The sequence below is a fragment of the Lepidochelys kempii genome, chromosome 16 (genome assembly GCF_965140265.1).
Source record: "Lepidochelys kempii isolate rLepKem1 chromosome 16, rLepKem1.hap2, whole genome shotgun sequence".
In the NCBI taxonomy this organism is placed as follows: Eukaryota; Metazoa; Chordata; order Testudines; family Cheloniidae; genus Lepidochelys; species Lepidochelys kempii.
The window spans coordinates 16510775-16524436 of record NC_133271.1 but is presented as its reverse complement, the minus strand read 5'-3'; the positions used below and the strand labels follow the sequence as shown (position 1 = coordinate 16524436).

The 13662-nt window shown below is 41.5% G+C and overlaps 1 protein-coding gene across 7 annotated transcripts in view; it reads right to left on the bottom strand.

Moving 5' to 3' along the window:
- Nucleotides 1-13662, bottom strand: part of SPTAN1 (spectrin alpha, non-erythrocytic 1) — a 72534-nt gene that overhangs the window by 402 nt on the left and 58470 nt on the right. For 5 of the 7 annotated variants that reach the window (XM_073314425.1, XM_073314426.1, XM_073314427.1 and 2 more), the window contains 13 exons: nucleotides 13047-13179; nucleotides 12137-12235; nucleotides 10895-11054; nucleotides 10600-10676; nucleotides 10223-10432; nucleotides 8792-9088; nucleotides 8131-8243; nucleotides 7120-7137; nucleotides 2687-2741; nucleotides 1945-2141; nucleotides 1501-1554; nucleotides 971-1117; nucleotides 454-601 (listed from right to left, as the gene is read on the bottom strand). In XM_073314425.1, coding sequence (XP_073170526.1) covers nucleotides 454-601; nucleotides 971-1117; nucleotides 1501-1554; nucleotides 1945-2141; nucleotides 2687-2741; nucleotides 7120-7137; nucleotides 8131-8243; nucleotides 8792-9088; nucleotides 10223-10432; nucleotides 10600-10676; nucleotides 10895-11054; nucleotides 12137-12235; nucleotides 13047-13179 — 1708 coding nt within the window. Of the gene's footprint in view, nucleotides 1-453; nucleotides 602-970; nucleotides 1118-1500; nucleotides 1555-1944; nucleotides 2142-2686; nucleotides 2742-3572; nucleotides 4165-7119; nucleotides 7138-8130; nucleotides 8244-8791; nucleotides 9089-10222; nucleotides 10433-10599; nucleotides 10677-10894; nucleotides 11055-12136; nucleotides 12236-13046; nucleotides 13180-13662 lie in introns of those variants that run through there. The other 2 variants (XM_073314432.1, XM_073314431.1) reach the window with 2 other exon arrangements.

The following is a 13662-nucleotide window of genomic DNA, read 5'->3' as shown; positions in this document are numbered from 1 at the left end:
CTTCTCAGGGTAATGGGAGGATTAGATGAAATTACACTAAGGCCATAGAGGCAGAGCTAGGACTGGAATTCATGAGTTGTGGCTCCTGCTGAGAAGTTAGTTATCTCTCTCCTACTGTCAGGATCCAGAATGGAAAACTTGTTACTTGGTGACTATAGGCCTTGAGAGGTCCAGAAAGAAAAATCTAGAGTTTCAATGCAACTGGGAAAGTAGTAATCTGGCTTCTTACTGATAGTGTAAAGCACTGGTGTACTCTCATTAAAGGATCAAACAAACTTACAGACAGCTTTAGTTGTGTCAATAAAATATTTCAGTAGCAGGGAAAAGATGTTTTGGTGTTTGGGAATTTAACAGTTGTAGATCTATGTCAGCTTTGTAAAACAGTGCAATAGCTCAGAACAACTAGAGTTGCTACTGTCTTTCCTAAGATGGGGTTGCACAACTGAGACTTACTTGGTATAGCTCCTCCTTGGTCACATAGGGCTTGCCCTCTGAACTAAGAGCACGGAAAGCACTTTCTATTTCCTCACTGGATTTCACATTCTCAGTTTCCCTGCTGATCATAAATGCCATGTATTCCTGCAGTGAGACATGTCCATCCCTGCCAATAAAACACACACCGCATGTAAACAGACCTGCTTCAGAACACTACTACTAGATGCTATTGAGCTCTCAAGCCCATCGAAACAGGCAGGTCTATCCTTCTTAATTTAATGCAGGTCTAGGAAGTAAGATAAGGAATATTGTAAATATCTCATGAAAAGCCCTGGGCTCTAGATTGACTAAAGCATATCTACATGTGAAGAATTTCTCAGACACCAGTTACTAGGTGAGATTTAATGGCCCTTTTTGCTCGAACTATAAAAAGGAATAATTTGAAAAATATAGAGATGCTGCAACAGACTTTGAAAGTGAAAACAGAACATTTAGCAGTAGAACAATTTATATAGGTTTTCTTCTGTCTGCATACCTGTTGGGATCTACGGTGTCGAGAATCGCTTCAAACTCTGGATCTGGTTCTCCTTCCTCAACCATAGGGAGGTCATAGCCCAGAGAACGTAAGCAAGACTTAAACTCTTGGTGATTCAGACGACCAGATTTATCTTTGTCAAAGTGTCTAGAATAGAAAATATGAATCTTAAGATAACTGGGAAAACTGGAGCAACACTTTAGCCTGATGTTCTGAACATGCTATTTGCAGTGAATAAGTACCTTCCTATTTAATACAGCCAGCACATAGATTCTCTGGAGTGCTTCAGAAAGATCATTAACTGGCCACATACCCTTAGTGAGTAATTATTCCAGTTATTGCCAGCTGGCAGAGTTTATAGCAGCCTGGCTCAGAACTGGCTAAAGAATCAGGGAGTTGCGAACAGTGAAAACTATGTGCAGCTGAGAATCTGGACCATCAATTTTTGTGTAGCAATCATCTACATGTCAAGGATCTAAAGAATTCGTTTATGACCACTTTTCCAGGTTGCTGAGAACATGCATACTTACTTGAACATCATGCTGAACTCCTTCAGAGCCTCCTCAGTGACTCCAGTTGTGTTTCTAAAAAGGAAGAAGCAAAGCTAGTGAACTGATCATGAACTTGCAGTAGTAGGTCAGAGGCTAATCAAACACCAGGTTCATTTCAGGCTGTTTGGTTTTCTGTCTGCCATCCCTTTTAGGGGAGACAGCATGCACCTGGTTCAATTGCCACTCATTTCACTAAAATCACCAAGGCTAGCTGTAACCAGAACTATTTCTCAAATTGCAGTCTACCTTAAAAAATGAACATACTAATACACACTACTCAGAACACAAAACAGTAAGTGGAAGAGGTTTATCCTACCTGAACTGTGCTTGATTTGTACTGGTTTTTAGACAGTCTCTCCCTAACCCACTTATCCCCTGAAATGGTGAATGTGGTTTATCTTCCCAAATGAACGAACACTGTACCTAGCTTGTATTTGCTGTTCCAGGTTGTGCTGCATCCTCATCCCTAGTTGGTCAAGCTGGTCCCACTGCTGTGCCAGCCCTACAGTGCTGTGCTCTGTATATTTGTTGTCCAAAATAAGTGCTTCTTCCATAGCTGCTCCAAGGTCCTCAATCTTCTTTAGTTGACTTCTCATTGCCCGAATCTCCTGGTGCTTACGCTGTTGGGAAAGAAAACAGAATGGAGCAAACATATCAGCGTACCAACATTTTACTGACTGAGTTAGAACACAGGCTCATAACATCAAAGAAGTGGGGGGAGGAAGCTATGGTGAAGTTGTATATAGTGACATATTTTGTAACACTAGACAAGGGAGCTTCATCACATCTGACAGATAGATTTGTAAGATTGGCCAGTGTTCCAGGAAAGCTGATTTTGCCTGTAAATATCACAAGAAACCTCACAGCATCTACAGCCTAAATTTCAAAACAGAGTGTAGAGGATAGCAAGGAAAGGTTTCCAATACAGTCTCCTCTGCCCAGACAGGCTTACTTAGAAATACTATACAAGGGGGAACTAATCGAGGATTTTCCTTTGGCTTGTGCAATGCAGGTTAGATTAGATAATCATAATAGTGTCTGCTGGCCTTCAAAATGTATGAATCAATTAAAGACCTACATATCAGTCATTAAACGCATTCTCCCTCCCCCCTCATTCCTGAACATCAACAGGAAACAGAAGTTTTAACAGGTGAGGTATGCTTACTTTAGTAGCTTCCAGCTGTGATTCCAGGGTTCCTGATTCCTCCACCATACAGGACCTAAACAGAACCACAGTGAGGGACAGGCACTCTCCACATATGACAAAGGGGGCGGGGGGTGGGGGGGGCTTGAAATTAACACCATCCTTTTAGGGTAAAATAATTTTTCCATAAACTTTATAAACAAAACTTTTTCTGTCAAGCTTCTGGCCATAAGCTTTTAAATTCAGACTGACCCTATATAAAACAAGAGGCTTTTAGAACCTGCTGCATGTAATTTCTTTATATAGTTAATTTCAAGCCCAGTTTCACAGGCTGTGATAAAGGAGCTACTGGAAACACTTCATGCTAAATCCAAAGCACTCACCTTCTTACTGTACCTAGTGAAATTAGAAACCCAGTGCAAATGCCTTTCCCATCCCAAACTGTGCCCAACACACACACAAACTACAAGTGATTCACTAGAGCCAGGTTTTGTTTGCCAATGAGACAGGAGTGCGAGAGAGGCTTTACACAGAAAGCAAGTGTGAAAAACTTGAACTACTGGCTTAATGTAAAGCCAACCTTGATGTAAGACAATCACCCTTGCAAAACAGAAAAACTCCATTACTTTATTACGCCTGGGTGAATGTTGCTTTCTGTATTCTCAGACTGATACCTCACAGATGAGCACTTCTACAATCCTAATGTTCAGAGCCATTATGACACAGCCATTGATAGTCATTTGAATTTTGAAATTGATAGTAGTCACGATTGTAAGTCCATTTTTAAAATGTTTCACACAGAGGCATTCTTGGCATGCCAACAAGGGGCCCCAAACATCAGTCCAAACACTGGTTCATAAAAGCCACCTTTTGCAGTTATGATCTCCATGATTTTTTTCACAGGTACTAGCTGCATAAAGTTTCTGAATTTGTTTTTGTTTGTTCAATTTTAAGCAATATTAAGGCAGCAGTTTTTAGAGCCTCTGTCCTGTAACATTTAAAGTGAAAGTTTACAGCAGATGACTTGTGTACGAACAGCAAGTTGGATATTGTGCAGATGTGCTGTGTTTGTGCCCCCGGGGGAATTTAAATTCCTGGTGCTAAGATTGTCTTCCCTCGCCCCCACCAGATCCTTTCCTCCCAAACGTCTTTTAAACTTCTTGGGAAGGGTTTTCAAGTGCTGTATCACTGTGTAGCAATGAAAATACGCCAAACATCTGGGTATCTCTCACCACAGAGGGTTAAAGCTCAGAATCAAAGCGTGTTTAAAGAGAATGAAGCACAGGCCCAAAACCTTGGGCAGGAAGCTGTGAATCAACAGGGAAACAACCCCCAAGCATCTCACAGCAGTGAAAGTTAGTTGGAAAGAACGCGAACCTTTGCAATTAAGAGTGCATTTTAAAATCACAGTGAGGTAAGAAAATAAGAGGAAAAACCTTCCAGACAGATCATCCCCAACTTCATACTGATAGACACGAATGACACGACGATATGCTATGCTATTCAAAGAAAAGAAACCAAATGAATTCCAAAAAGAAACCGGGCAAGACAGAGGAAAGAACAGACCACCACAAGAGCACAGCAAGAGATCAAAACTCTAAGCCAGCACCACCTCACAGAGAAATAGCAAACAAGCAAATTACTTCATGAAGTACCAGACTCAATGGCAGATGCTGGTTGCGTACCCAAAAGAAATCTAATTATTTTAATATCTATTAAAAAGCGTTGCTGAGGTGAACAGAACAGAATCTCTAAGTTAATTTTGAGCTACCAACTTCATTTAAAAACAGTATCAATGTGCAAATATGGCTGCTGTATGCTGATAGATGAGACAGTAGGACAACGATGTTGACCATGAAAGTTCTACGTACAGGACATTCTGCTTAATAGCAACTCCGATATTAACAGCAACCCTTTCGGGGGAACCAATCCCATCCCACTGAGTTCAGTGTTAATGGGATTCATATTTTGCCACTGGCAGACTGCTTAACAACATTTTTTGGAAGAAAGGCCCCAGCTACAGACAGGACCATGAGGCTGCAGCCAGAGAAGGGAGTAGTGGGACATGCTGAGCACTAGCTATGGGCAGCTATGGGCAGGTCTACAGCCTAGGTAGTAAGTGCTAGGACATTCCTTCCTTAACTGCATCCCCACAAACCTGCTTAGAGCTATTCCTCAGCACATCCCCATGCTTCCTTCAGGGGCTCTGGCCCCACAATCTGCTTGCGCACAGGGACCACTCAGGAGGTAAGTGGTTTCAGGCTGGGAGAGGAGGCTGTGGGCAGTGCAGTAACAGGAAAAAAAGCTTCAGCCTGGATGCTGGAACTGCATGGTACTTTCTCCCTGTGCTGCGCTGTGCGAAGCGGCTGCACTCTGGAAAGGAAGCACTGGGGACTGAGCCCCAACCCCAGAATGCAAGAAGAGATACAGTGTAGCTTTATGGGCCCCGAGCATCCCTGCAGAATCTGAAAGCCCTGGCATTTGGGCTGCAGTCCCTACTCCTGCCCTGTCCCAGCACTTTTTCCCCTGGCTGCAGCCTTGCAAAACATGCCTCTGCTTATTAGCAACGCCTGGATAATGGCAAATTTTTGCTGGCAACTGAAGGTTTGCTAATAAGCGGAATCTACTATACATGGTTATATGCCCTCTAGGGGAGAATGAATGAACACAGACAATGCCCATTCTAATTAACTACAGTTTTAATCCTCTCAGAGTTTTGCTAAAGATTAACTTCCCTCTGCATTTCTAATAATCAGTTAGACAATAGAGTTGGAGCATGGCAATTGTGAGCACTAACCCACTTTATTTAGTAAATGTCTCCCCCTCTCCATTAGTATTTTCTGGGACACCAGAACTCATCTACAACACTACTTTTTAAAAACAGCAAAGAATCCAGCACTCATACCAGCAAAATCTATTGGGTTCCACCAAGCTACAACTGCAAAAGCTCAGGTGCTCTCCCTCTTATCTGAGGGGAGATACTGTGAGACCAGAGATTCTTGTCACTACAGAGCAAATAAAAAGTTACCAGAGATAAACCCACAAAACATGAACAAAGGCCCTCTATTCTAAGTAGCACACTAGACAATGTATAGAGGCCAGGGCAACCTCCCAAGCTGTGACCCCCTCTCCTTTGTATAGGATTCCTTAATTATTTTAATATTAAATACATTTTACACTGCACCCAAATTTAAAGTGTTCATTGTACTGTAGATTTTTTTTTTTTAATACTGAAAGTGTGTAATTGCATGGAAAAGCTGGAGGTTTTGGCAGCTGAGTCGGGGACAACAAGCTGTTTTGGCATCCAGGAAGTCACTGGAGTCAATTTGGGGTTTGCAACCAGAAGACAGTTAAGATTTTTGATGGTGGGGAGGGGATCTCTCTCCTTCCTTCCCTCTTTTGGGCAAAAGTAACTAAGTATGGAGTTGAATTCCCTATTTCATACCTCAGCAACTAGCTATCCCACTAACTGCCACTGTGCCCAACAATGAGAGATTTGTCAACCTCATTTTAGTAGAAAAGGCACAAGCAATGAAATAGTTATCTTGACAGTAAGCTTCAGTTAAAACACCATTGAGATGAATGGGTATTTTACACTTCAGGTTTTCAGCAGAGTGCATTGGTTTAGGTTTTCTTTGCAATCCTAAAGCCTACAGACTTTTTTTTTTTTTTTTTAAATAGTTAAAGCTTATCTTCTGGAGCACAGTTATGCAACAGAATCAAAAAGGACAACTAGGTAGCCACATAACTGAATTACACATGGAACTGTGATTAAAGAATATGATTTTTTAAAAAAAACTGTAGTGATACTAATTAGTGACAACCTTTAATAGGAGTCTACGAACAGGACATTCTGCTGAATACCCATGATGTGCAAGCCTGGGCTATTCCATTCCTTTATTTTACTCTTTTTACAAGATTGATTATAGCAATACCCAGTCAAAGCCCTTCAGTTTTAAATGTTCTGAGAGCATTATCGGAATATGTTCTTATTTTACCAAGTGTGCTTCTGACTGCTGGGAAATTGAGAATGCTGGCTAGTGAGGACAAAAGGCTACAGATAATCTGAGATGTGGAAGCACACCCAATAAAGAGCATCACACCTTGCACATCCTTATAAGCTGACCAGTGAAAGTTAACTGGTCACACAGAGTGTCTATTAACTCTTTATTTTCTACTCTGAACCAGGAAAAATGGTATTCCTTCCTACATGTTTATATTTATCCATATCAATGTCCTGTTACCTGTGACTCTCTGTGTGTGGCATTCTTGCGGGGGGGAGGGAGAAGGGGGAAATGGGTAAGTATCTCATGCACATCCCAGGCATGGCTTGCATTGTCCAAATAGAATGACCTTTAATACAACTTTCACAAGCAAAGCAATGACAGGAGAAAGCACACAAGACAGGAGAGGATCCGACGTCAAGCTTTTGGGAAACAAAATTCAATACTAACCCATCTAGCAGATACGTTCTGTAGAGTAGGAGGGTCCAAGTATCAGGCAGCAGGACAGAGAGAGAGGTGGGGGGGGGGGGGAAACATAGGTTAACAAATTAAAACCATATTTATACTTCAGACTTTTTGCAAAACCATCTAAGTGATGATTTTCTATAAATGCAGAAAGATTTACTATCAAAGGATTACATGAAAAGCACCCTCAGCTTAATTCACCTCTTCTGTACCAGAGCCCACACTTACTAGAATTGACGACATTTGATGGTGGTGTATGAGAGTATGCTTAAATCAGACACAGTTGTGCTGTAAAAATATCGTATTGATCTCCTTGCAATTCTGAAACACTGAAATTATTTTTCATTTCTAGAGAGGCTGTTGACCCTTGCTGCCTCTCCCTAATCATAGGTATTACTAGTACATTGGATAGGAGCTTGCAAAGTGATCCTAAAGACTGTGGAGTAGTCTCTTTAGAGAAGTAGTGGATACCCCCTCCCTGGAACATTTAAACCTGGACTATACAAAACACCTTAGGGAATAATCTTATGGTTAGACACAGGATAACAGAATTTTCCCCTTTCTAATTTCTATCATAATACAGAGTAGGTAATAAAGACAGTATTGGCATATTCTTCAGTTCTGTTCTCGGTATTTAGTATTCTCCTTGCACTATGAGTCCAGCTCTGGAGCTACCAGATAACCATTAGGGCATGTCTGTATATAGAATTACCCTGGGGAAGTGAATTCAGGAGCAGACACATTTTTAAAAATAGTATTGAATCAGAGACCCCATTAGCTGTCGCTCCAGCCCCAACTCTTGAACTCAGAAGGTGATCTTGCACTCAGCAATTCTGCCTCTTAGCAGCAGACACCTAAAACCCAATTGATCACAAAAGGAAGTATGGATAAGATGCACAATGTGAAGAATAATTAACAATCCCTTCTCAATGGGACACAAATGATTCTCTTTGGGAAATTCCCTAAGGCCAGCTCCTCTGTTAAGACAGACTGTACCTGGTCTCCTGAATCCACTGGTGGAAAGCATTAGCATGCTGAGCAAACTCCTGGCGCAATTTGTCATTTTCCTCCTGTCTTCGCTGCTCCTTCTGCAGCTCTAACTCACGTTCCTGAGAAACAGGGAAGTCATTTTACACTGAGAAAGAACATGGCACCTTTATCATGCACTGAAATACAGAAACCAAGCCAGCGCAGCAGTGAGATCTGGAGCTCAGCCCAAGACTGAGGGCCTGTAGGGTCTCTTGCCTGACTGCTCCACTAGTCTATAACTATGATCATCAATATTCCTACAGAAGTCTTGAGAATCAGCATTGAAGTGAGCCTTGCAATCATAATACTGTAACAAGACAGGTCATAAGGAACAGAGTATCATAGCTACAAATGGGAGATCGTTATTTGTTTTTGGGGTCTTTCAGGAAGAATGGAATGGGAGGGGGAGGGTCATGAAGTAGCAACCCAAATATATGGAGAACGGAGGATTTTGGGAGGTGCTAGTCCCACAGAATTCCTTTCAGAAACATTTCTGTGCTACCAGATGAAGGTGTTTCCATTTGTAATGTTTTATTGCTGAATAAGAGCACTGATTATCTGGATAGACGGTGTCCAAGGAAGAATTCAGAGGCAGAGTGGCAATGGGAAGAGACTTGTTCCAATTTACCTTGATGATCTTCTGCAGGTTCCTCCAGGTCTCTTCAAGAGCCTCCATAGTGAACCAAGTATATGGGTTGGAGGCTACACGGAAACTCTTGATCTGGCGATCCAGCTCAGCTAGCTGGTTGAAGTCAGCCTGGGCGGAACTTAGTGAGGAGCGGAAAGCATCATGAGCCTCTCGCAGTGCCTTGATCTCCTCCAGTGAGTTACACCGCACAGGGTCAGTCAAGTCCTCCTCTGCATTCTCAAACCAACTGTTAAAGGCAGATGCCTTCTTTGCAAAAGTCAGGAACAGATCCTCAACCTCAGAGAGAGAAGACAATCTAGGTGTTTACTTAGGCAATAACACAAATAGAATGTATTCAAGCAGGAGGATCTGGTATTAAGAACATGCAATAAATAATATATAATTTGCACCTGTTGCTCCTTTCTTGCAAGGCAGAGAACTAACCATAAGCACTATCTGTAAAATGGGGATAGTACTATTCCTCCCCATGACATCTCCCCTAAGACACAGCCTAAGAGGCCCATCTCATCCTCACCCACAGCTCTTAGGGGCAAGGCCAGACCTTTCCAGGAAGCAAAAGCTGTCTCTGGCCTCTTAGTGGCAGCTGGGGAGACAGCAATACATTTTGAGGCTTGGGAACCATCTTAGAGAACTTCCTTTAAAAAACCCCAGACACAACTGCAAGTCAGCAGGTCCCTGCTCACTTCTGTCTAGAGAAAGGGGCTATTTTTCAGTGGTGGAAATGTTGAAGGGAGGGGCACTTTGGGGACAGCAACGGTAGAGCATGTTGGCTAGGCAAGCTGTAAAAGGACAGTTGGGAGAGGTCAGGGGAACTAGGAAACAAAATTTTAATCTAAGTTTTGCATTTGGGAATTGTGTTTGTGTGTGTAGTCTGTCTTGTATATTTGGACTGTAAGCTCTTCAGGGCAGGGACTGTCATACTTTGTGTTTGTACAGTACCTAATACTAGGCCCTGATCCTGATCAGGGCCGTTAATAATTTACTTTACAGTAGCACCTATTAACAACATAAAGGAGGAAGTAATTTGTTCAAGAACACATAGCCAGTAGCAGAGTTTGGACTGGAACCCAGAACTCTAGACTCCCAGGCCCCTTGCAGTGACCACTTAACAATACTGCATCCCTATCTAAGTGTTTTCTCAAAAATAAAACATAGCAGAAAATCTGTCCTCAACAAATTGTATGTTAGTTAAATAACTACAATTATGATATACAAGTTGCACACGACGTAGAAGGCTAGTTCTTTAAAACAACTCCACTGTCAATACCTTTTCCATGAATGCTTCTCACGAGAAAGTGTTTAGTGTATGGTGTTTTGTGTATGTTTTTACACAGCTTGCATATCAAGATTTTAAATCAATGCTGTGCACGACTGTCAAGCTTTATAGCGTTCCAAGGTCTGTGTTCTCACCTTTCTGAAGTGCTCCTGGGCCTCCAGGAGTTTCTTCTTCCTAGCAGCTGAATTAGCCAGCAGCTGATTCCAGCGTTTCATCAAAGAAGCATGCCGGACCTCAATGGCCTTTGACTGGATGTGTTTGGCTGCCAGCAACTGATCTTTCAGTGCAGTGATGTTTGCAATTCCTTCCTGCTGGAAAGCCTGGAGACCAGCGTCAAAAGTTTCCTGCAGCATTAAAAAGGAAGAGACTAATGTAGATTAACTATATTTATGGATGATGTAGACATTGTTTTAGGTAAATGCAAAAATAAATGGCAGGCCCTCCGATATTCATCTGCCTGATGAGCATTAAAGCTCCATTGCTTCTCTGGCTCAAAGCACCTTGTACTGACCTGTTTGGTGAGGAGTGTTTGCACAGAGGAGAGATCCCGTCCATAATCATCTGTCTTCAGACTGTTTTCCTTCTCACCTGGATAATGAAGTAGAGACTAAATATAAACACCCACATTCCTTCTTCCTAAATTTGGGGAAGGGATATCACTGCTCAGCAAATCAATGGCTCAGACTACCACTCACATCCGCTTAGTAAAACAAGGTTAGTCAGAAACCATTCTCCATTCAAGAAGGGCTATAATGTTTTCAGTCACCTGCTTTGTCAGTGCACATATGTTTCAATGCAGCACATACCTATCCAAGACTCTACTACATCGGCTTTCCAGTTGAACTGGAGGAAGGCAGAGTTCTCATCTAGTTTGGCCTTCCTTTGAGCAGCCGCCTTCTCCAGATCTGACACTTTGCCCCTCAGGCCTTTTATCTTTGCAGTTATGTTCTCCTCATGATGATTGTTCTGTGGAATAGGAGAAAACAGTTTAGTACCCACGTGATTTAATCATCTTCCACACACCACTGGAGGAAATTTAGTCCTGTTCACCAAATTAGGAAGAAATACACTTAAAACATGTAGGCATCTGAGGGACTCCTTGGGATACTTATGGGAATTCCTAAAATGGATACCAAAGCTGAGGACAACAGAAGCAATTAAGACTAGTGTTCTCAAAAGAACTGAAGGGAGTTAGCTGCTCAAATCCCATTCTGAGTTTGGTGCCTAGCTCCCCTTAGGTTGCTCTGACAATCTCAAACAAGAAACATTAGCTCATGACTAATACAATAAATCCTGCACAATAACTCACAAGGCAGCCCACTAGCTCTAACAACATGGGAACAAACCACCTCGATTCACATTTAGGGATTCTCCATTTGGTGAAGAAGATGGCCTCATTCTACCTTAGTATGTGCCCCAAATGTGAGAGAAATCAGGAATGCAAACAATTTACTCCTGTTTTTCCCCCTGTATTGCTAGACTATTAAGGCTTTCTGGGAAGTGAATATACAGATAGAAAACAAAAGCATGGGATGGATAACAGTTGTTTTAGGTCTTTCGGAGAAAATTCCAATTCAATTTATGTTTCACAAAGATCTTACTGACTAGATGAGAAGTGTTAAAGATAATGGGAAAAGGTATCATGGTACACAAATGGGTATGTCAGAGGCTCTAAGCATAAAAGACAAGAATTCTTGGTCTGGTCTAGCACAGACCCATATGTAAGAATCAATTGGGATGGCTGTCTGTGGGAAAGAGAAATTAAGCGACTTGCCCAAGACATCCAACAAATCAGCAACAGAGCCAGAATTAAAACGAAGGAGCTTCTGTTAACAGTCCACCATGCTGCTGTCTCTAAAGTATTTAAAATCAATTATATGCCAAATGCCCTGTTATTGTGGCTATAGAGAGCATGATGTGTAGATGGTGTTTAGTTTTCATTTTTTAAACATACTTGCAGCTCAGTGTTAAGAGAACAGTGAATCCATTTTGACATGCTGACACTTTAAAGAACGTTCAAGGCATTCTTCTTACCAGGTTACACTCACCTTCTTAATGAGGTCCTCTCCATTAGCACAAACATCATTCACTCTGTCCTTGTGGACAGTGAAGTCAGTTTCAAATGCTTCATGCTTTTTCAGCAAGCCCTGCAGGGAAAGCATGTTCACAAGTCACTTTACTACATAATTTTACTTCTCAAGATGACTGCTTATAAAACAAGGATGAAAAGAAAGCAAAACAAAACATGATGATAGTAGGCCTGCAACACATCAATCAGTTCAATACTCACCATTACAACTAGTTAGTTAGTTTTAGCTAATATACATTCTGGCTATTTTTTGGGGTGTGTGAGGGAGGAATAATGGTTGGGTATAGTCCTGGATATAGTCCTTAAATATAATGTTAAGTTAGTTTTCTTTCACCTTTATCCAAGGAGAGATAAGGTCTTCTCTATGAAGTCCACTAGAGACCTCACCATGCAGATCTAATTTACCTGGAAAGCATTTAGATCCTGCAAACACACACATGCTTAATTGTAAGCACATGGACAATATTTAAGTTAAGCAAAAAAAAGATGGATTAGAAAGATTCTGTTGCTTCTTGCTGCTGCTGAGACTCTTCTTCTTTGCAACTCAGAAGTGGGATTAAAAAAACATTTAAACCATTTTTACACAATTCTGGGGTTGCTTTGCATCAGTCCAGTCCTCCAGAACAAATAAAAGCAGTCTGCTTTAATTAGAGCTGCCTACCAAAGGCCCAAACCCACAAGATCCTTCTAAATACCAGAGAAAAATCTTTTGAATCATTTTTATAGAAGGATCATCAATATTTTATACTTCTTTAAAATGAACAAAATGTCTGACTTGAAAAATAACAAAAGGGTATTTTAAATTCTAACCATTACATGTTATAAATAGCTGGTAAGGAGAGAACCAGAACAGTACAGCTTTTGCTTACTTGGATAGCAGCAAGTGTGTCTCCATAATCCTCACTGGCTACCAGGGTCATTTTCTCATTGATCCAGGCTTCCTCCTCTTCCACATTTGCTACAAACTGCTGATACTCCAGAGACTCCTCTAGACGTTGACCACTGTAAGAGGAATGAGAGGAAGTGGTGGAAGGAAATCACAGGTTGCATTCTGTACATTCAATTATGATGTGGAAGCAGAATAACTACTAAATGTAGGTGCACTGGAGGTCAAGACAGGTGAAAGGACGGCCTGCTCACTGCCATCAACCCTAAAATGTGATCATTTTACACTAACCTCTTTCCTCCAGAAGCTGAAAATGACCCCACTGTGACACTGCCAGCTCTAGATCTACCCTAAATCTACTATGTAATTCACCAGGCCATTTCACAGTCCTTACATTTCCAGAAATTATGTATTTCCTCCCCCATGGTCTCTATTCAGAAGAGCACAGCATGGTGGGAACAACAATGTCAAGCCTCTAGCCTCCAAATGAAGAAGGAATAAATGCCCCCCAAAGTTTAGATTGTGTTCAACTAAAGGAAAAGACAAAATTGAAGTTAGTACTGATCAGCATTTACGAATGAACCCCTTTTTACCTGTCC